Source organism: Ammospiza caudacuta, chromosome 9 (genome assembly GCF_027887145.1).
Source record: "Ammospiza caudacuta isolate bAmmCau1 chromosome 9, bAmmCau1.pri, whole genome shotgun sequence".
In the NCBI taxonomy this organism is placed as follows: Eukaryota; Metazoa; Chordata; class Aves; order Passeriformes; family Passerellidae; genus Ammospiza; species Ammospiza caudacuta.
The window spans coordinates 19,454,898-19,477,136 of NC_080601.1; the positions used below are offsets into that span (position 1 = coordinate 19,454,898).

The following is a 22,239-nucleotide window of genomic DNA, read 5'->3' on the forward strand; positions in this document are numbered from 1 at the left end:
AATGATGGCACATTCAGGGCTGTCAGCAGTGCTGCAGGGCAAATCCACCAACATCTTCCCTTCTTAAATCTCATGAAAGCAAGGGAACAGAATGACTGAACTAAGAGGACACTTTCACTACATAAACTGTCATTTAGGATCAAGTAATTCTACCGTCATGTGGCTGCATGCTTCTGCCTCTTTCCTCCCATCCTCTGAAAACTTTAGGGCCAAGACTTGGAGGAATCCAAGCCCAAAAATCCGTTTTCACCCACAGTTTCCAGAAAAGTTCAGATGCATGAGCATTCATATACACTGTCACTAAAGCAGAAGACAGAGAAGTAGTGCTAAATTTGAGGGAGGAGGTCAAAAGAAAAAGAAGAACTTACGGCATCAGAGAAAGATTTTTGACAAAAATTGATAGAAAATTAAACAATTATATGCTATCCCTCCTGGAAATAAAAGCTATCTTTATTGCCTAAGCACAGAAGTCACAAAACACCTGAGCAAGCCACTTTGCAAAGGGCAAAAGAAACCAGACATTATCAGAACTTGCCTAAGAGGGAAATAGGGATTAAAGAAGACTTTTGGAAAATCTCCTATTTCAGCAAATAAATTATGGAGAGACGTGTAGATAATCTCTCTACCTGCTGTTCTGACAAGAGGAGGCTGAGATATCCAGTGCGTAAGCATTCCCTTCATCATCCAGAGATAAGAATGAACCTGTGCAATGAGCCATCACTGTGTCTGCTGTACAAGCTGGTTTACCCCAGTCATACTCTGTGCTTGCCCTCAGGCAAAGCCACGGATTTGGCAGCCTTACAATGGGAAATTTCTTGCAGGAAAGGGTTATGTAAAAAGCCATTCCTGAAGAGGCAGGAAAACATGAACTTGGAGTTTGTTTGACCACTAGATGCACATTCTACCTTCAGTTGCTCTATTCAAAAATCAAGTGAAGTAAGCTCATATTTACTGAATCTTTAGGGAACACTTATTAATCAACAGGAAATATGGGAAATTGTCAAGGGAAAACAAAGTCACTTTGCAAAGTGACTTTGGAATGCAGCCAATGTAAATTTTTTTTCTTCCATTATCATTTAGCAATATGAAGGATGATGCCATACACATTAATTTGATCACTTCCAATTCCAACAAACTACCATAAAAGGGGTGTTACAAACCACATGCTCCAGGCAACAGCTGCTTTTCAGGAGAGATGTTTAAAAAAACCCAACATCAGGCAAGCTACTTCTGTCTCTGGGGCAACAATTCCTGCAGAAACCAGATATTTCTCCTGTGAAACAGATTTGTTAGCCCCAAACTGCTGTGAAATCCTCATATGCTTTATTTGCACTTCCCCAACTGTCCCGTATTTGTTTCACTTCCCTCTGTTAGCATCATTATTCATGAGTTTATGGGACACTTGGGCACTGGGCTTCCAGCACTATGCTTGTTCCTGTGGCTGAAGAAAGAAGATGATGCAATGTTGGTATCAATACAGTCAACCTCAACACTGTTAACAACACTGGTATTTCTAAAAAAAAATGCCTGCTGCCCCAAAAACAATGAGAGCTTTTAAAACATTTTAGAATCATTACTGCAAAAAAACCCAAGCATATATGGAAAAGGGAAGTTACTGATTTTTAATGACTGTGGTAGTATTGTTCCTCCACTGAAGTGGTTTCATCATCTCAGTGCTATGCAAATTTCTAAAATACCTGACCTGTAGAAGATCTGAAATGCTAATTTCCAATTTTCCGGAAGTAAAACATACAAAGGAGAAACAAAAGACTAACCTTTGAATTTGAGAAAAAAAATCACAACCAAACAAACAAAACCACCCCAAGACAATCTATATTAAGTGATATAAAATGTATGATCCCAAACAGAACTTTGCCTGTTAAAATACTGAAATAAACTCTTGCTCCATACTCTGTTGCTTGCAGGGGCTGGTTAGACCAAAGACAACCTAGCCTAAGTATGGAAGCTATTGCTTTGTGTTCCTATCTTGTTGTGCACCTCAAAATGTGATAATACAGTTGGAAAATTCATGCCTTGTCTACTGAAACAAGCCACAAAATCTGGCAATTCCCATAAAAACGAGGGCATAGCTGTATCTAACCACACAGTGCAGCAGAACTTCTGCTGATCCCATAAAGCCCTGCATCCTGTTTCATCTGCTCCCTATGATGCAGACTTGTGGCTAAGGGTTGCACCTTCATAGAGCACAAAGAAGCCTTTGCCCAGGATGTTACTGCTGCTTCGGAACTCGATCCACAGCCTGCTGTCCGTGGAGATTACTGGTTCAGGAATCTTGTCACCACAAAATCTACCTAGAAGGCAAGAAAGCAACAATAAAGATCTCTACAATCTCCTGAGGGACAGCACAGCATAATGGGCACCTGTGACCCTGGCAAGCAAAGAGTCTTTGGTAAAGGAGTGTGCTTGTGTAAATACCTTTCACTCCCATCAGCTGTGCTATTGAAAAAGTTTGTGTGTCCCCCCCTTCATTAATTCATATTCTTTTTCATTATTAAGTGAAATAAAGTTCTCTTCAGCTGGAAGCAGAATCCAGTTACGGATGAAGTCTCTATTGCCCTGGTAAATTCAAATTGTCTTGATCACGTAATTGAGCACTACCATGGTGGGGAAGCATCCCCCTGTCCTTCTAGAGATGTGGCATTAGGGAATGTCCTTTCCACCTGCTAAGTCTTGAAAACTCCTTCAGCACTTTGCACCCAGGAGCAAGTACTCCAAGTCAAACCAAGGGCAGGACATGGCCATGCTGATGAGAATAATCACTTATTTCATTCTCTGTTCAACAAATCCCAGTTAAGCTTCAGCAGTCATTTAATTTCTTTCAAGAGAAAGACACCAGGAGCCATTTTGCTCCATGACTGCCTTAGCTTTGAGCTTTCTGGCATGTACCAGCTCTGGTAAACTCCCAAATTTTGCCAGTAGGAATGAATCCTGAAACAGAACAACTGTAGATGGCATCTGCAGCCTGGACAACCTCAACAACCCAAATTTGGTGCTCCTACTTTGAAGCCAGAAGCTCCTCACAGAAACAGAGCAAGCACCAAGTGTGCACTGATAGGCAGGGACGTGCACTTGGGTCAGGGGCTTGCACAGAGCAAACATGGTTTTTCACTTCAGCTCACACCAGCAGGGCTATACACTGAATTTAACATGGTCTTGGCACCCTGTCCAACTGAATCCCAGTTGGAATCTGACAGAGGCAAAGAACAACTCTTCAGGTTGAATTCAGTCAGGACAGCAGTGATAGGGATCCTGGCCTCCCAACACCAGGCAAAGGCATCTTTGAGCAACTTCCTGTGGGTATAAACCTGGTTAGTGCCTCACCTTCAAGACAGCATCATATTTCCCATTAACTGGCTGGGAATGGCAGTTTTGCCACCAGTTTTTTTTCCTTGCAGAGTCACCCATCCAAATATTATCTTGGACCCAGCTTCACTCAGCTACAATTGTGCCCCAAACCCACCCAGTGCTGTTGGAGCAGTGTGACAGCCCTGAAGCATATCAACAGCATCTCTCAGCTCCACTCCCAAAGGGGATGCTAAAAACAGCATCAGCACTGCAAAGCTTCTTCCTCTAGGGTCACTGAGCAACTTCCTCCTGGATTTAGGCTTCGAGTTTAACAAGGGTGTCAAGAAGAGGAAACACAGATGAGGAACGAGAATGAGCAAGCTCCTCAGAGTGTGATAAAGGGCCCATTCATAAAAAGTTATACACCATTTAAAGGCTGAGTTTTCACACACTTCCCTGGGAAAATATGCAGCACACATGTATTTTTTCTCTCCACAAGAAGCCTGTGCTTTCACAATTCACAGTAATCCCCCTCCTCACCCCCTGCTGAATTGCCGTCTGTCTGCCTCTCTGACCTAATTTCATGGGCTCAGCCCCATGCGGGAACCACGGCCACTCACGCAGCATCTCCTTCCAGATGGAAACACTCCCAAGTCCACCTGCACTAGGGGGACAGGGAGGTGCTCGGCTTCTGAAGTACCTTTAAATTACTCAGCAGAAAAAAAACAACAAATGAGGAGCTAAGTTGCAGCTGCTGGAGCAATGTTACCTGACACATATGCAGCAGAGAACAGCAATATGTGCTGCCAACCCCAAAATAGGCAGTAAAGAGTAAAACCAGCTGCCAACTGCCCTGAAAGGGAGGCCCACTGAAACCTGGGAAGCAGCACGGCTTCAGCCTCAGCACCTCACCTGGTACAAGAACTAGGATGTCCAGTGGGGCCAAGGAGAGCATCCAAAACTCCCTAAACCCTCTGACCCAATGCTCACTAGCCCAGTCGTGTGCTGCAGCACCTCTAACAGAGCGGGGGATGATGCCCAAACTGATTGCTTCTTTCCCTTTAGGCAGAAAGGGCTGTCATAGTGCCACCTTTCATGTTTGGGACACCGAGCTTAGAGGATGAGGTCAGGATCAGAGGCAGGGGCAAACAACTTGGCATGGCATGGTCTAGCAAGTTCCCTGCTAAGACTACAGAGGCTCAAAGTACAAATACTGTGTATTTGTAAACACAGATTCATGAGAAATAATGGCAGGAGCGTGGGTCAGGAGCTGTGCAGCTGCTTCATTCTCACTGCCTCACAGTTCTTCCCTGGACTTAGGAAAGAGCAATAACAAAACTCCAGAGACTACATTTTTAGTCCCAGCCAGGGCCCTGGCTCACTTCCCTCCCTGCCTCATTTCTCAAGCTGGAAAAGGAAGGAATAAAGCCTTTGTGACCACAGGGCTTGGAGCATGGATCACTGGGAGTGAATACAGCACACCGACATCTCTGGATGGAGACACTGTGGGATGGCCAGCGCACAAGCAGGACCTAGGATCCTTCCAAGTAAAGGAAAGCTTGTTTCTGTTTGTTTTCCCCACCCACTCTCCAAAGCATCAAGCAGAATACACAAAATGCAATTAAAATGAAATAGCTACTCACCCAGTAACGGAGCCTTCCTCCAGTAGCCATCGCGCACCTCCACATAATCATACCAGCAAAGGCGACTTTTAAATAAGTCCATCGATGTGAAATTTAACATGATCTGAAAGGAGAGAGTGCACATTTTCCTTTGGGGAGGGAGTTACTTTAAAGAGAAGACTCTACAGGTTGCTTCATGTTTCATTTTCACTACAGCGCTGCCTAAGTGAGTATGCACGGCAAAGACAACTGGGCTGTTTGCAGGATTTGTACACCACCTTTTCTCAAAGAAAGGCTTCTCAAGGTGTTTCAAAGAAATCATGACAGTATACGACAGCAGAGAGCCCCTTACTATCAATTCTGTAATTCAAATTCAATACTTTTCAGTTACTAAAATGTTACTTTAAAAAAAGCCCAGTTCAGATTTTTAAAATTAAACCCTTTGGTTTTGAGTAATGTGAAAATCAAATCATAGAGAAAGACATTGTCACAAACCACACATATTTGGGGTCTATATCTGAATATAAATGATATGTGTAAGAAGTATCAAATTTTGCTAATTAGGTTCCACATTCTGACCATCAAACTCACATCATCACTGCGAAGCAATCACATTCAGTGGCTTTAACAAACAGAACTTGGCATTAAAATGTTATTTTCATTTCCTTCCTCTCTAAGATGGATCACTGGTCTTGGTCTGGGAGGTCACCATTAGCATGTACTTGTCTTTTTTTTCTGGCAAGATTTGACCCATGTAATTAATTTACATCCAGAATCTGAACATAGTCACAGAAATGTCTTTATGTTAAAATGGATGTTTTCCCCCAAAGCACTGGTTGGGTGTGCAGAGTGCAGTTGTAATGATGTCACTCACTTTTTTTTCACAGTTTTGCATTATTCTGACTTTAGACAGCAAAAGGAGATTAATCTCTTTCTATGCAGATGAATGCTATAAGCCCAGTATCTGTTCTGAGCTAACACCTCAGTGCAATAATTTGCACCAACCACTGCACTGAATTGAACAGGTAAATTGAAGCATTTAATCTGAAATTAATTCTTTATTTCCTTTTTCAACACTAGTGGTTCAGCATTAATTAGACACTGGGTCCTTCCTGACACAACTCTGAAGAGGCTGAGAAGCAAAGGGAGAGTTTACAGTAGATTGACACCAGGAAACTCTCAGTGCTACGGTTGTCAAACCTGGACAGCTCTTGGCCCTCCTGCCCCAGCGATGCTCTCCCTGCAGCTGGTGGCAGGAGCTCAGCATGGCATGGGACTGGGCTTGCAGGTGACAGAAACAGGTCCTGGAGCCCGGCAGCTGCTGCAAAACAAACGAGCTCTACGCGTCTCGGTCCGAGCGTGAGCCTTAAGCGTGTCTGCAGGGTGATCCTCAGCAAAGTCACTCTGCCAAGGAGGGGGCTGCTCATTCCTGCAGCCTGCCATGGCGTGACAGGCCTGAAGGGCTGGTGTTGCTGGATTAAGAAAAGATTTCATTTTTACAGCAAGATCAATAAAACAAAAGGAGCTGGGAGGAAGGTGGATAGGGTGGGTGATTGATGTGCAGCGGGGCTTGGCGTTTCCAGGCGGGAAGTGGGAGTGCCCTGACAGGGACATTATGCCTGCATGACAGGGGCAGGCCACGGATGTCACTCATGGCTCCTCAGCTCTCTTCAGGACTCCAGATTGCAGCACATTTTATCTAACTCATCTGACTGGCTTTGGAATGTGTGCTTGCCAAATCTAACAGGTGGCAGGAAATGTCCATGCAGGGTTTAGTCTCAAACTGAGAGGGAGGATCAGAGATCAACACACAGCCCAGATATGTGAGGGGCTCTGCTCCAGCATCACCACTTCTCAAAATCACATATTCCTGACTCCAGCTCTCTCCTGAGTGGTGCTCAGGAGCCTTTTCAGGCTCCATTCCTGCACGCCAGACAGGCAGAGATCTGGCAGGTTCTAACACTGTCATCACAGACAAAACCTCACAAGAGGGAAGTGCAGAGTATACCTTGCGCTGCTGTGGCACCTACCTTCTCTCCTGGGGTCACCGAGATCCTCCAGACACAGTGGGAATAGGAGGGGTAGCCATTTGGAAAGCCAGGGGCTGAGAAATTACCTGTTGAATCTTGCAAGGTCTCTCCACAAGCTGCAGGAGAGGGGAAAAAATCCTATCAAAAAGGAGTGACTCTGAAAGACATCAGGGTCTACCAAACTGACTGCTCATGGCTGCTGTGTGCAGGCTGGTGGCTGGCACTCCAACAGGGCTCCTTCATGGTACTGGCCAGAGGTCACTGACCACCTGAAGCCTTGCCAAAGGGTGGTGTGAAATTTGTCAGAATTTCTGGGATAGAAGGTGATCAGTGCCAGGACATATGAAACAGCTACTAAAGAAGAACCCTTCTTCCTTCATCATCCTTCCACATGCCAGCACTTTCATGTTTCAGTTGAGGAATATCTCATTCACTAATCAAATGCAAAGTATTAACCCCATCCCACTTCACAACCCCATACTGCTGCCAGCAAATCTGTTTTCACTTCATTACAAGCTGCTCAATGAAGTTCTCCTTAGTTACCATTGTAAATTTTCTTTTTTGGGCTTAAAACATCCGACACAAAAGCAGGACAAGTCCCATCACCTTCATGTTTCAGCTGCCCAGCACCTTCCTGACCACCACACTGCACAGGACAAAATATGAGCACAGCAGTCCACTGCTCTTCAACTTCCTGTTCTGTGGCCTGCTGCAGTTGATGAAATGTAGATCCCAGAGTGACTTTTGGGAAGCAAAGAATATGCACATGCATATGATCCTTTAGGGAACTGCAGCTTCCAACATCTGGAAAAGCTGTGACTACTGTAGTTCTGCTCTCTGAGACAGGATGGCTGAGCTGGAACAAGGACCATCCACACCTGCAGAGCACCTGGCTGGCTGGGTGGGAGGACCACAAATATCAAGGCTCCCATTCCCTTGACAGTGCCCACCAGACACATCCAAATGCCAATTGCAAGGAGCAGGGCCCGTGGCTTGCCTGCTTCCCAGTTGTTTTTCCAGTTTCACAACCGATATTATAAAGCTCCACTGGACCTGGAACTCTGTTTCCTCAGAGATGGCAAGGCAGCCCCCAAAAATCCCTGACTGAGCAGCAGTGCTTTGAAAGATCCACAAGGCCTTCCCTTTCTCATGGAAATGCCAGGGGTTGTTCCTCTGCTTGATGCTATCACAGGGTAATTTTGCAGCCATGATTACATTTAGATGGGCGGTGCGCAGTTGGAGGTGAAAAGAGACAGGTTCCATTGAAAAAAGTGTAATATGTTCAAGCAGGGGAGAAGGAGTTACCTAATCTGCAATTTCTTAATTTCCCTAAGGAAGTTTGGTCCACAGCTTAGCAGATCAGACTAGATGAAGGAATGTGGGGACACAGAAAGGAGCTTTTTATTTTTTTTTTTAATAAATAGGAGATTCCAATCCACAACTCACCAGGATAAATAAATGTTCTTTTTTTCTGCTCAAAAATCTATTTAAACAAATATGAAATTATAAAGGTAGCTCAAAATCAGAGGAAACGTGCACAACATGAGCACAGTGATAGGAGATTATTACCCTCAGATGAGCCATAGTGAAGGTTCCCAACAGGCCAGACTTAATTCTCCCAGAGTGTAATTACACAATGACTGGCAAGACCCTATAATTATGAACAGGTACTATTGTGTCTACTTGCAAAGACTACATTGCTGAAATATGAAAGCAGACCTATCTAACTCTCTGCCGCCCCAGCCCCTGTGCCAGGCTGGCCTTGCAGCATGGAGCAAAGTGCAGAGCAGGGGAAGCACAGCAGTGAGCAATGCATCTTTGTGGGGAGAGCACAACCTCTTGCAGAGCACCCTAAAAAGCAATATGACTGTACTCCACTTAGTAGCAAAGAAGACAAGAAGTCCAAGAAAGAACTGTTCAGCAATTCTGGGATCTGAGAAACTGAGCAGGTAGAAAGAAACAGAGGTGAAAAGCAAAGCAGTAAGGTGAATGCTTCAGAACTCATTTGTAAATGAAGCAGTTGGGCGACAGGCACTTACAGCTCATCAGCTGGCTACTGGTACACTGTATCCTTTTGAAAATGCCCAGAGAACTGGAGAAAATTATATAATGCAGGACCATTCTCAATTTACTGTTTAACCATTCCTGCACAATTAGCACAGCTACACAAGCCTCCTTTAGCACATCATCAGACAGCAGGATGAGCTGTTTTGAAGCTTTTGTAGTCACTGTAGTCATCAAATCCTCAACTGTGCAGCCATAGCAAATCTAGCATTAACTACTCTGTAGCAGACTGAGATTGCCTTCCAGAAATTCCTTCAGTGAATTTCATTTCATTTCACCTGGCTTGGCACTAACTTTAACCCAGCAGGTATAAGCTTTGAGGAATTAAGAGCAATTTAGACCAGCAGGGTTTTAGAATGGACAAGCTAAGCAAGCCCTAAGTGCAGCAGGCACATGAGCTCCAGTCTAATGAGCTGGAGAGCCCTGTTTCTCACAACAGACACAGCAGTTGTTCTGACTGATTCCAGTGCATGCCTGTAACTCATCCTCCACCATACTAGCACTTTTTTTGGGAGATATTATTAGGTATTCTCAGATGGAGACTCTCTTTGTAAAAGGGAAGCCATCTGCCACTCAACTTCTGAATTATGTTGCTGCATTTTACCCTAAAATCCTCAGCTTGCCTGCTGAACAAAGTGTCTTCATCCTCAAGTCTCATTCAGACCCTGCTTGAACACACAGATGAAGTCCTTTGGTTTTGAACCCCTTTGCTTTGTATTTTGCAGAGGAAGAAAACTTTCCAAGCTACAGATTCAAACAGCAGAAGAAGATGTCACAGTCATTAAATATATTGCACCTCTTCTCCTAAGATGCAACTTGTGTAAAAATCTTAAGGAAAAAAAAAAAGCAGAACAACAGGTATTTGAAAAAAAAAAGTTTAGTAGGCTTAAATCTCTAATTAGTTTCCTGCCTAATATGTTCTGAACTGCAATAACCTCTGGTAAAGCTTTGTGAAAAAAAAAAAAAAAGTAGGAAAAGTTCTACTTCACAAATGGAAAACTTGAGACTCACAGAAGAGCCCTCATTTTAAAGAAAGTTGCTTTGTAGCTTTTAGTTAGTACCTCAGGCCGAAGTGGCTTTTCAGCTTGCCTTGAGAAATCTAAATCTGTAATTGATTCTTCTAGCTATGGGAATGAAAAGCCTGGTTGGATTAAGTTTGACTCCAACAAAAAAACATAGTGCAAAACAAATTAACCCCTAGACTAATCCATGAGATAATTTTGCAAGAACAACATTTTATTCAACCAAAATCAATTTAGAGATAATGATGAGTGTAAAAAGAAAAATGTAATTATGAGGTAAAAAGAAAAAAAATTAATTAGAACTAACAGATCTACAAGTTATACCACCCATTATAAGATAAAAGCAGTAATCTTCAAACATATAGACCCTGAAGCCCTCAGAATTCATTCTAGACCCTTACAGACTCATACTTTCTGACCTCTAGTTGGATACAGAAAAACAGTGGATTTGCACACCAACTATCTGCCACTTTCCAGGGCCTCAGTCTACCAGACATCTTTCCACCATTTTGCTAACTCCTAGTCTCCACTCTGTCCATAGCCTTGTACATCAGTTCAATTTTCTACAAATAGAGTCTACACTGGAGCAATCTGAAGCCCTAAACCCAACAAGAATCCTGGCAAAGTACCAACAGGAGACACATCTTAGGCATGTTCTCTTCTCCCCCATGGCTCCAGCCCAAAGCATTTGATAGCCTGTGTTTCCCGAGTCTCTTTCCTCAAAGGCTGGGCTCTTGAACTCCAATGCTCTGCACATAAGCCATGTGTCTGTGGTGAAGCAGGCTCCACCTGCCAGGCCATATTTACCTGGGCACTTGTACAGCTTCCTCGCCTGGGCGATGTCCCCCTGGCTCAGGCGCACACGCTGACCGATGGTAGGCCGCACCCCATTGTCGTCTCGACGGGGAAGGATGGTGTCGAGGAAAACCCCTCTGAAGGGAAGAGCAGATACACACAGAGCAGCGAAGGAGGGAAAATGACACAGTGAACAGAAAGCAGAGCTGGCAGGCCTCCCACACCCATCCCCCTGACCATATATCCCGCGCTAACAAGCAGTAGTGGTTCAGCTTCTAATAACTGCTAACTATCTCAAGACAGCCTGCTCACTATAGCAGACAGCTTCCAAATGTACAAGCAAGTCTGCCAAGCCAAATTCCTCTTGGATATCTCAAAATTGCTGCTGCCTCTGTTTGAGGTAGCACATTCCTTGCCATAAATCAGAAAAAGCAATGAAATATTGCTGCAGACAGTTCATGGCACATCTGGCTCAGCTGGAGCACAGATCTGGTGTTTAAGCCAAAGAAGCAGAGGAAGGGGAGTTTTCCCAGTAGTAGATGGGGTTGGGCTGGCAGTGTCTGTGGCTGCCACAGACAAGAGGAAAAGATCATGTGCTCTACCTTTGTTCTGTATGAGTTTCCAAGCTAGTAACTCCACTTGTCTCTACCTCTTTTCACTTGCTACTATTTCTTCCATGTGCTTCACACTCAGGAGCTCTTCACTGCACTTCTGATCTCAGTCCAGTGAAGGATTTAAGCTCAGGCCTCACTTCTATCAAAATGCAGTCCATGTAGCCAAGCAAGAGCTTGCACACAAAAAGAGACCCCAAGGGAGCATTAGGACTGTAGGGAAGGAGGGAGGGAATCAGAAACCTCAACTCCAGGTTGGCAAAATCCAAGCTCTTGCAGCCAGGCCGTACAGTCCACAGGAACCTTTCACTGCACCCCTGAATGCCAAACAGGCTCGGGAATGCCAAGGCTAGCACTGAGCTTTACCTTCAGCATCAGCTCAGTGAGGCAGACTGCTCTTTCTGAAGGACAGGATACAACTGTCCAGAGAGCCCAATGGGAAATCAGGGCAGAAGCAATAATTTTAGTGCTGCCCAGGCCAGAGGTGGGGAGGGAAGGGGGAAATTGTTTTGTAAATATTCAAACTGAAGAAAGAAATAGAGGGAAAGGAATTTAATCTGTTTTGAAAACTGGAATCAGCTGTTGCATGGGAGATGTTTGCATGGGCATTTTTTCAGCAGCGGAAAAATTCCTGATCAGCACCAAAACCAATACTTACAAGATCTGAGGTGAGTCCCGCAAATTTCAATTTATAAAGTCAGTTTGTTTTTCTAAATGCCAATTGCATGCCTTGGGCTGAATTTATTTAAGTTTATGTATTGAAAATAAATTCTCCAATTCCAGAAACACCACAAGCATAGAAACAGATCAATTTGCTCACAGTAAATTTTCAAGCCTCCTCAGGAGTTCATAGAAGAACCCAGCATTTGGCAGGGACATACTTCTGTGGCCTCTGAAATGCTTTCTGCAGATCTCCAAGCTCAACCAGGGAAGAATGACAGAGTTTAATAGAAAAACCACCACTTGCACATGCAAAGTTTTGATTCTTTTTCCCATTCCAGCCCTCACAACTGTGCACTCACAGCCCTCAGCTTTCTGCACGTAGTATGTACCTCAGGCACTGCTCACACAACACAAACAACCCACACAACTTCAAATTACCCTTGCTACCTGCCAAACACATTTTCTTCTAGAAGGCTGTACTCTGTGCTGAGGCAGTAAGATTTTTGGTTTCGCTTTTTCCTCCTTTCATGTGAATTGCTGAACATGACTCTCAGCTACAGAGCAGTAAGTACAGTTTCTCTCATTTTACCATCAAAGGAAGCAAGAATAGGAGAATCTGTCTGGCCCAAGCCACACAAGTCCCAGAAGTCTCATGCTGTCCACTTAAACCTCATCTGCTTAGAAACATTTGGTACGTAAAGTTGCACATTTGGTGAGTGTCTCTAAAAGTGCAAATACTTAAACTCAAAAGTTAATAAACAACAAACAGACATCATTAAACAGAGCAGCTCAGGAAGTATAACACCAGAACCATGCTTGAATAAAACATCTAAACTCCCCTCCCAGAGGTAGGAGAAGAACCCATGAATCCTGGATGCCCCATTCTCTTGCTGTCCAGGCACAGGCAGAACACGCATTAGCTGCCCAACGCAGCATAAGCCAAGCAAACACCCCACCATTCCTACCAGCTAAGAACAACAGAGTCTGACAGGAGACTCACACAAGTCAGTAGCATCTGCACAGCACCCTGAACATGCAAAGTGCCAGGCCAATGCTATGAAATTATCAACTGACCTCAACAGATGCTAAACATTCATGTCCCAGGAGACAGGGTAATAAATAGAGGTGCCTAAGCAGCACTCAAGGAAGGAGATATTCAAGGCAGGTTAAGGACCCAGCTGCAGAAGAGAGACAGCATGACTCTTCATGCAGTAAAACCTGTGGAGGATCCATGTATGTCTTGTGCAGGATTAGGACAGTGCATTGCCAACACAAGATGTGCCTCCTGGGCATGGAGGCAGTGCTACCTACACCCTCATTTGAACAGGAGCTTCGCAGAGGTCATGTTTTGTAACTCCAGATTCTGCTGTCATGTCTACTAGCAAGCCACTCACTGAATTAAGGTAACCAGCTACTTGCTTAGGGCTTTGTAAAGGTTTAGACTTTCTTCTTGTTAAGTTGCCTTTTTTATGTCTTGACAGCTGTAAAAGAAATTGTTTCATGATACAGCAACATTCAGTTTAGATTGCTGCTATGTGTTGTAAGAAACGCACCAGGAAATAAAAGCCTGCAGCCACACTCTGCACAACAAGCAAATTTCTGACCTAGATGAGAACAAAAGTTCCAATGGTAAAAACTTGGTCCTGATGTCATTACAGCCTCTTGTGCCATACTCCTATTTCTATTAGCCACAGACAAAAATGAGAGGCATATTTTGCTACGAAATGGAAAGGGGTGACTCTACACCAATCCTCAAAAGTATCACTGGAAACTGCTAGGACTCATCAAATCTCAGAAAGGCTATAGCTTTCTGTCCCAGGTAAAAAGTTTAGAATAAAAAGGGCCCAGCATTTATAGCAGCATTTGACCATGGCAAGCACCATATGATTTACTATCATCAATATTGACTGTTAAAAGTTAAAAACAAGGTTATACTAAGTGCCAAGTAAGAATTGCTACAAGAGAGCAAGTCACAGACATGGCTGTGTGTCCTTCCCCTGCTCACTCACACATCCCATCTCCACTGGTCAGGTGCTTACACCATCTTACGTTGACTTTTGGTGTCTGCTACTGCATTAACATACTCAATGCAGCCCTTCCCTTGCAGGCCCAAGCAGGAACTCTCTCCCTTTCCTAGCCACTGATCTTAATGAAACCTGCTGGAACTTAAAACCTCCATCGACTCTGTGCTTGTGTCAGTTTGGGTTGCAATTGGCCAGCAAACCTCAGTGAGGTGGGAAAGTCAGGTGCATGCAGCCACCAGTCTCTCTGGCTGGTCAGCGCATTGCTTCCTTAGGGGAGCAGATGTCAAGACAGGTCTTGGCAAAGTAAAAGCCAATTCCAGCCCTGCTTATTTGTGCTAAGAGCACAATCAGCCTACCAGGGCACTCAGTGCTCAGTTCAATTACTGCACAAAGTCCGCAACTGGGGTAAGGGTGGGTCACAGAGACAAAGAGCTTAAAGAAAACAGACTTAAAAATCCTATCAAGCACCAATTTAAATCTAGCAGGACTCTTGCCATTTTTACCCATTTTGGCCCAGCAGTGCTCTGAAGGACCCTAGTTTTCAAGAGACACAGACTCAAAGGCATCCGCAATATAAATGGCGGTAATAACTTAATCTTGCTTTTGTGCAAGACAATTCAAACCATTAAGAGTTTAGCAAATGCTAGGAGGGTCCAGCAGATGCTTCAAGGGAAGAAAAATTGTTTGCTTTGGATATCTAATGCAAAGAAATCTGCAAAGTCTGCAAAACACCCTTGCTCAGGCACCATCTCCTCCTGCCACAACAAGCAGCATTTCAGCAATTTTCCACTGGTTAGTGTGAAGTTGTCAAAAGAAAAGCACAAACCAACAGGCTTGGCCCTTCAATACAACAGGGGAGTAGGAAAATGTAAAAAGTCACAAAGACATTTTAATTTTTGCAACAAAAGTTTTCCAAGAGTGTGAATACTTCCACTGTACCTTCCAACCCCTTTACTAACAGTATGTAGTGACAGAAAGCTCTTGGGAAAGAGCAACAGTAGGATTCATGGAAGAAAACTTCTAACAATGCAGCAAAATGAATCTGGTCATCCAGTAACTCTCATTCCAAACACAGGACATAAACTGTGTTTATATCACCTCTCCATCCAGTGGAGCAGTCTGATCAGAAAATGGGCTCCATCTGGAGGTATGAGATGGGAGACAAGGACAAACAGCCTGTGCAGAAACTGGCATTAGTTGGGGAAGGACTGATAACTCCTCCATGAAAAAACCCGGTCACACAGAACCACACAGCTGCAGAGGCCATGAGTGAAAGCTCATGCATAAATGGGTAAAAAAAACACCCAAGCAATTAAAGATCATGATCTAGAGTTCAACTCTCCCTCAACACAACCACTAGAGACTCTGATGGCTGTATTGTGACTCCAAAGCATAAGCTGGGCAACCAAGAGATTCAAAGCTTCTTCTAGTATTACCCAACGTGCACATGGGCAGATATGCACACAGATACATGTGTGCTGCCTGGGAAGACTGCAAAGAATGTCAGCAAGGCTTTGGAAACTCTGAGATTACCAGGATTATTACTGAGTAAATGCAGTGGAAAGGGGAGAACAGGAGTCCACCATACTACACCCACCTTGTTTCTTCAAACATTTTTCAAGCCTTGCAATGCAGCAATAGATCAGAGGTCTCCTTCTGGGCTCTACATATCCCACAGAGTCAACCACAACTACCAAAAATGGTCCTAAGGACATGTAACCTTGAATTATCACCTGGAGAATGTGTTCCTAGCATAGTGCATGATGCTGTCAAAGTCATAGGTCTCTCCAAGTGAGTTCACTTCCCCAGCTTCCATCTTTAAAAAGTTGTACTCCTGACCTGTGATGACAAACAAAAAGGAAAAGAAACAAACCATTCTTAGAGAATAAAAACAAAAAACAACTTTTACCTGTGGGAACCTAGAATGAAATGGATATGCTCCTCTGTTTCAACAGCTCCAGCCGGACATCCAAAATTTCTATTCATACAGCTATTTTGACCCTTACTCCACAGCAATATTTCTTCTTCTCTATCCCAACCTTCAGACCATCAGCATTTTCCACAAGTGTAGCAAGAAAGGTTTCTACCCAGCCAAAAGCCAGGTGGAATAACCTGAAGCATGATTTTACCTTGCTGTATGTTCTCTCTGATGATAGTGACATGCTGGTCCCTGTCAGGCCGCGTGTGCTCGTGCCAGAAACCCACCACATGACCCAGCTCATGAGCCACGATACCAAACTTGTCACAGTTCTTTCCAATGGAGATTGCCTGAGGGCCCCCACCTCGGCGACCCACGTAGGAGCAACACCTGGAAAAGAAAACCCACAAACCCATCAGCACATCAGTGACTTGAGGAACTCTAAAACACAGGAACAGAGCATGGCATATGGCAGGGCTCAGGAGAGGCCAGCAGTTGCATACACTATATGTACTTACATGTAAGTACAAAGAAAACATAAAGAAAAAAGTGTGTACCTATAAACAAGCACATGTACACTGAAGTGTTATCTCAGGATAAAAGAATCCAGAAAGGCTTAGCACCTTCTGAGCAAATACTAAACGATCCTAGCAATCCTCACTGAAAGTGACCAGCTGCATCTCTGTGACAGATAGATTTCCAAGCTAGCCATTGGTGTTTTCTGGGCCAGACTTACAAAGCCAGGTGTGACTGAAAGTGCTGTTTGCAATAGAGAGCTGCAGGGAATGTGTGCATCACTTACCCACACGTTCTGTACGTGAACACAATGAAGCTCTCTTCATCAGTCCTCTCCACAAAGGTCACACAAGTGTGCTTCTCCCAGTGCCTCATTGCTTGCTTAAAGATAGCTCTCTGAGTTCCTGGAAAGGAAACCAAGAGGAGCAAACAGTGAAGGCCAGGCTTTCAGGAAAATCTCTAATGGATTTCATCTGGATATGGGAGCAGTCAACCTTTCAAACAGCCAGCCTTATACTGTAGACACCTCTTGGACCCTGGAGCCAACTTCCAGCTATAGCATTACCTTCCTGTATCTTCTTTTCTCTCCTTATATCTGATGGATTTATTGCTCTAATTAAATAGGTAGAAAACTTTACAGATTAAGTACATCAATATTTGTGTATATAAAACATATCACCTTTCTAGGTACAGGCCATTCTGGCAGAGCTGCCAGGTGGTCTGATCTGAACACCACACACAAGTGATGTGCCAAATTTGCTCTCATGACATGAATTAATGATCATGCCCATCTTTCAAGACTCAGGAATCTCATGAGTGCTACAGATGCTCTTCAAAACTAAGGCAAAGTTATTGCCAGGACCCCAGAGTACTTCTGCTCCTGCTCTTCCAACAGCAGAGAGAATGCTCTTCTGGAAAAACAGGGGGCAAGCACAGCTCACCAATGGCTAGCTCACAGGTCTGGCCTCTAAAGAAAAGTGACTCAGTCACTCAAGTATTTCTTGGACTCCAAGAGAAGAACCATCTCAGGGCACACCTCAGCTTCAGGCTTCCACAGTGCACAACTCCTCGTGCAATCATTCCCACCCTACCTCAGCAGACAGATTCCCAAGGACCTGAGTCTGTGGGACAACTCTGCTCCAGAGATTTCCTGCACAGTTTGACACACAGACCCATGGCAAAGAGAAAGCAGTGCTTTCACCACTGACCGGTGAAATTTCCTCCGATGACATAGGGGATGACGCCCCCAGGCCAGATCCTTTCGGCCCGGGCCGTGGTGGCCCTGCGCACTCTGGCAGAGGGGTGTGCATCCATCCCGGGCTCATCCGTGTGCTCCTTCCTCCTGGGGCTCCCTGCAAGCGTCCTGTTCTGCCTGCCGTCTGCAACACAGAGTGGCAACACTGTTTAAATCCTCTTTAGCTCCACCTGCAGCCCTCAGGCAATACCCTGGAGCTTCAGAAAAAGACAAAAAGAAAAAGCAAGGTGTTAAACCAAAACAGAAGTCATAACCTGATTTGCCAGTGATTTTTTTGGGACTTTGAGACTGCTAATCTATAGAAAACTGTCCCTTCTTGTTTTGGAGCCTCCATATGCACCATGCCAAAGCTGTTCTCCCATTAGGGTGTCAAAGCACATCCTTCCCTGTCTCTAGCCACTCCTTCTCTGCAACAGCAACTTCACAGATGGGGACACAGTACTCAAGGGGAACAGAAGGTAGAAATCAAGCTTAGATGTCACTGTATATTCTCAACTTGCCCTATCTATCCACTCATCTGCAGAGAATGGTTTGTTCTATTATGAACAGCTTTACAGCAACAACTACTCATTTGAGCTGGCTTGGAAGAAGGTGACAGACTCTTAACTCTGAAATCTGTACTGAAAAGTATTACTTTGGTTTCACATACCAGGTCTTGGGTGGTTTGGAAATCTATAAAGATGGGACAGTCTCTGTTGGAGGAGGATGCTCAGGATGGGAAAAACAGAAGTGCAGATCTCCATCCATGCTGAATCTCTTCATTTTAATGAAAAGGAGTAAAAATACAAAAGGGAAAGCACAATACATTTCTTGTTACAAAGGGTACAGGAGCCCTGCCTGTGTGGTGTTCAGCACTGACCTTGAAATCTGCAAGCAGATTCACACAGGCTTCTAGGCAGACCCTGTCCCTTGCCCTGCATTTGTGCTGCTGCTCACTATCTGCTCAGATACTGGTTATGCCTAGACAAGTTGCACTTTTAATGGTTATGCCTACACGAGTTGCACTTTTAATGGTTATGCCTATACGAGTTGCACTTTTAATATGCTGGTATCTTTACTCAAAAAATCCTTTACTCAAAGCTTCCTGATTGTTCACCCCCTAATTGAGGTGCCATGGGCAACTCAAACCCTCAAAGCAGCCACAGTCCAGCTGAGCTTTACAGGCCTCTGTGCGCAGACACCACTGCTTAGATAAGCTCCCTGTGCTGCTCAGCCAACTCATCAGCTGGACTAGGGCAAAGGAATAACAGAGTACAGGGGTTGCTATGCCTTCAGTGAGTGCTGGCCTCAAGGGTCACTCCAAGGTGAACATCTTTGTCACTCTGAGGAGCAGCACCACTGACAGTGGCTCACAGCACACTGCCGTGCAGCCCAAGGATGGCAATTTGTATGTAAATCAGCAAGACTGGCCACAGCTTTGCTTTCCAAGTCAGAGACATGGGCTGCTGGGTTATTAAAAAGCAGAGGTCCTGCTAAGACCTTCCTCTAGTGACCGGGGGGGCTGCTGAGAGCCTCTTCCCCTATTCATCCCTCCAGCTGAAGCACCAGTAAGCAAACCACTACTGTCAAGGCTGAGGGGATCGATACAATGGGAAGGAAATCCAGGCAGTATAAGGGAATGAAAAGAATGAACTTTAAACCCTCCCTCCTGCTTCACCAGGTCAAGCCCTTCCTGCTGAAGACCTTGCTCTGAGCTGCAGGACAAAAACGGGAATTTGCCTTTTGTTCCTCTTACTCCTAAGCACCTTCCTGCCATTTCAGAAGCTGCCCCATCCCCAGGCCAGCTGCTGGATCCTGGAAGGCAGATGCTCTGAGGTTGGGGGTTCTCCCAAAAAAGGAAGAACCACCCTCCTGCCTAGACCTGGTACTGCTGGTACCAGGCACCAGCACAAACATCGGCATTGAAACGGCCACAGCTAGAAGTAATAGGGTCTCAGGATAGAAGTAGTCTTGTCTTCTATCCACAAACTGCTCCTGTGCCTGCTCAAAATCTCTGTGGATTTGCACATGGGCAGCTCCTGACAGCAACCCCAAGTGAGGAAGTGTCTGCCCTGGGCTCTCCTGTGCCTGGTGCAGCAGCAGCTCTGCACAGGGGACTCTGGGTCCTCACTTCTGTGCATCAACACTTCCATTCCTTGCCAGCAACACACACTCTCGGGCAAGTTCTCCTCACCAACACCTCTTGACTGCTCCTTAGTAGGTACTTTTCTGCCTTTAACAACTGAAATTTATTAAATTCTCCTCCCTGGAGAGGCCTGACGCATTCTTCCAGCAGGGCCTGCTTGTGGGTAAGAGTGAGCTGTTGCCTCTGTATCACTTTGGTTATTTTTCCCCTTTCATTCACTTATTAAATTATCTTTATCTCAGCTAATGGGTTTTCTCACTCTTGCTTTCCCTGCTTTCTCACCTCTCCTGCTGGAGGACGGGGAATAGTGACTTGGCTTGGCTTCTGGCTGGGGTCAACCCATCACATTATACAAGGCAAACCCACCCCTTCAGAGAGTTCACCAACAGCAAAGAATGCATGGGCAGGGCTGATCTCCCAGGCATGGAGGCACACACACGTACAAAACAGTACAAAATATCTTTTTACAGAGGGTAAAAAAAGTAAATAAAAGATACCCAAAGGTCTGGGTGGGGTACCACATTACCCTTTTTAACTGCTTTGTCACTGTGGTCGGTTGAAGTGGCATTTTCACTCGACACCTCTTCTCCCAGGCCTCCTGCAAAAGAAAAAAGAGCAGAGACTCATCTCTGGTGAGCTGGCAGGCAGAGCTCTGATGTGGAAAGGACAGCAGCTATCAGTAATGCCAGATGGGGGTCTGCTGGCCACAGAAACTGTCTGCTTTCCCTGTTCAGGGAGCAGGGACTAAACCCTTGATAGAGCTAGGCATTTTTCCTAGATTTGTTCCTAGCTTACAGTGACACTTTGCAACTCATTACTATACCATGGCTAAGTTTCTCCATATGCTGAACAAGCAGAAAGTCTTTTCTAGGGAAGGCTAATTTCATGGAGATTTAATGAGAGCAGGAGCTGAATGAGCTGATCTCTGTAGAGGTATTGCAAGAGCAAGTTTCTGTAGTCTTGGTGGCAAGACAAAGCATGAAGAGCATGGTGAAACACCACATGCAGAAAAGAATACACTGTTGGTCATACAGCGCTGCTGGATGCAGTGTGGACACTTCCAAGACAGCTGGACATCTTCCAGTCACTGAAACAGTCCTGCTTTGCCAGCTGGAAAACTCTCCTTTGCTCTGGAGCTGGCTTCTAGCAAATTCTTCTCCAGCCTGTCCAACAGGGCAAGGACAGGGGAAAAGGGATATCTCTGGCAGCTTGGAGAAGGACTAAGAGGATGGTAACAAATCTCCAACATTATATACTATAACCGATATGAGTATCAGGAAAATGATGATGAAAGATAGCTACAAAACAATTCAGAAGAAAATAAAATACCCAGCCTTTCAGCTGGCTATAGGTTAGAGCTTCCTAGTCCAAGAGACACAGTAAATCAGGGTTTGTCTCCCAAAGGAAGTGCCATAGTTTAACAGAGCTTGGCTGGACAAAAGCCATTAGATGTGTGAACAGGAACAAGCCTGATTCAACAAGATGGATTGCTCTGAACTCTATCACTCTTTTCCAGCTTCAATGTCCCATCCCAAGATTTCCCTTTGTTTTCTTTCATGCCCGGTCCTCGTCACTTCCTTAAGCCCAAGCTCAACAAAAGTTCCTCTCCTCAGTTTTACATCCCCAGGACTTCTCCCACCCCCACCCCTGCAAAGTATGCTATTCTTCACACAGTATCTTATTCCATTTAAAGGAAACCCCAACTAGCCATTCATCACCAGAATTATTAAGGCATGCAGTCTTTGCTGAGGCAAAGGATAATTTTATATTTCTAAATAAATGCAGCTTGCTTCCAGTCACAAACAGATTGCTTCTTAATTGAACTTAGGAGGGGAATTATATGGTGAATTAGGGAAAAAGAACAACTCTGTATTTAGTGAATTGTTCTCCTAAGAGGGAGCTGCATGGGATTGAATTGCAAATGATGGCACCAACCCCCGGAGCCGGCCCCTGTGCGCTGCCCGAGCCGCTGACCTCTGCCGCGCCGGTGCCGCCGGAGCGCGCGGCTGCTCCGAGCCCTGAGCGCATTCTTTCCCAGAGATCAGCACAGGCCCTGGTTTCTTATGCAAAGAAGAGGTTTGAATAAACTAGCGTGACTAATGAAATCTACAACATCTTTGCATATTTTGTCTTATAGCAGCCCGTGAAAAGGAAGAGTGCTGCACAAAGGCCAGATACGGGGGTGCACATATACCAGATATTTTCAAACTCTAATCTCACTCATACAGACAAGAAACACCCACAGCTTTGTGTCACACAAAGGTGTTTGGAAACAAACATGAACATTT

General features: G+C 44.8%; 1 protein-coding gene across 1 annotated transcript in view; it reads right to left on the reverse strand.

Moving 5' to 3' along the window:
• TLL2 (tolloid like 2) overlaps nucleotides 1-22,239 on the reverse strand; it is an 83,638-nt gene that overhangs the window by 16,148 nt on the left and 45,251 nt on the right. Inside the window, exons 3-11 of the mRNA XM_058810281.1 lie at nucleotides 20,478-20,549; nucleotides 17,780-17,950; nucleotides 16,858-16,975; nucleotides 16,267-16,445; nucleotides 15,871-15,976; nucleotides 10,852-10,976; nucleotides 6,959-7,074; nucleotides 4,950-5,052; nucleotides 2,196-2,312 (exon numbers count right to left, since the gene is read on the reverse strand). Of these exons, the coding sequence (XP_058666264.1) occupies nucleotides 2,196-2,312; nucleotides 4,950-5,052; nucleotides 6,959-7,074; nucleotides 10,852-10,976; nucleotides 15,871-15,976; nucleotides 16,267-16,445; nucleotides 16,858-16,975; nucleotides 17,780-17,950; nucleotides 20,478-20,549 (1,107 nt within the window). The remainder of the gene's footprint in view (nucleotides 1-2,195; nucleotides 2,313-4,949; nucleotides 5,053-6,958; nucleotides 7,075-10,851; nucleotides 10,977-15,870; nucleotides 15,977-16,266; nucleotides 16,446-16,857; nucleotides 16,976-17,779; nucleotides 17,951-20,477; nucleotides 20,550-22,239) is intronic.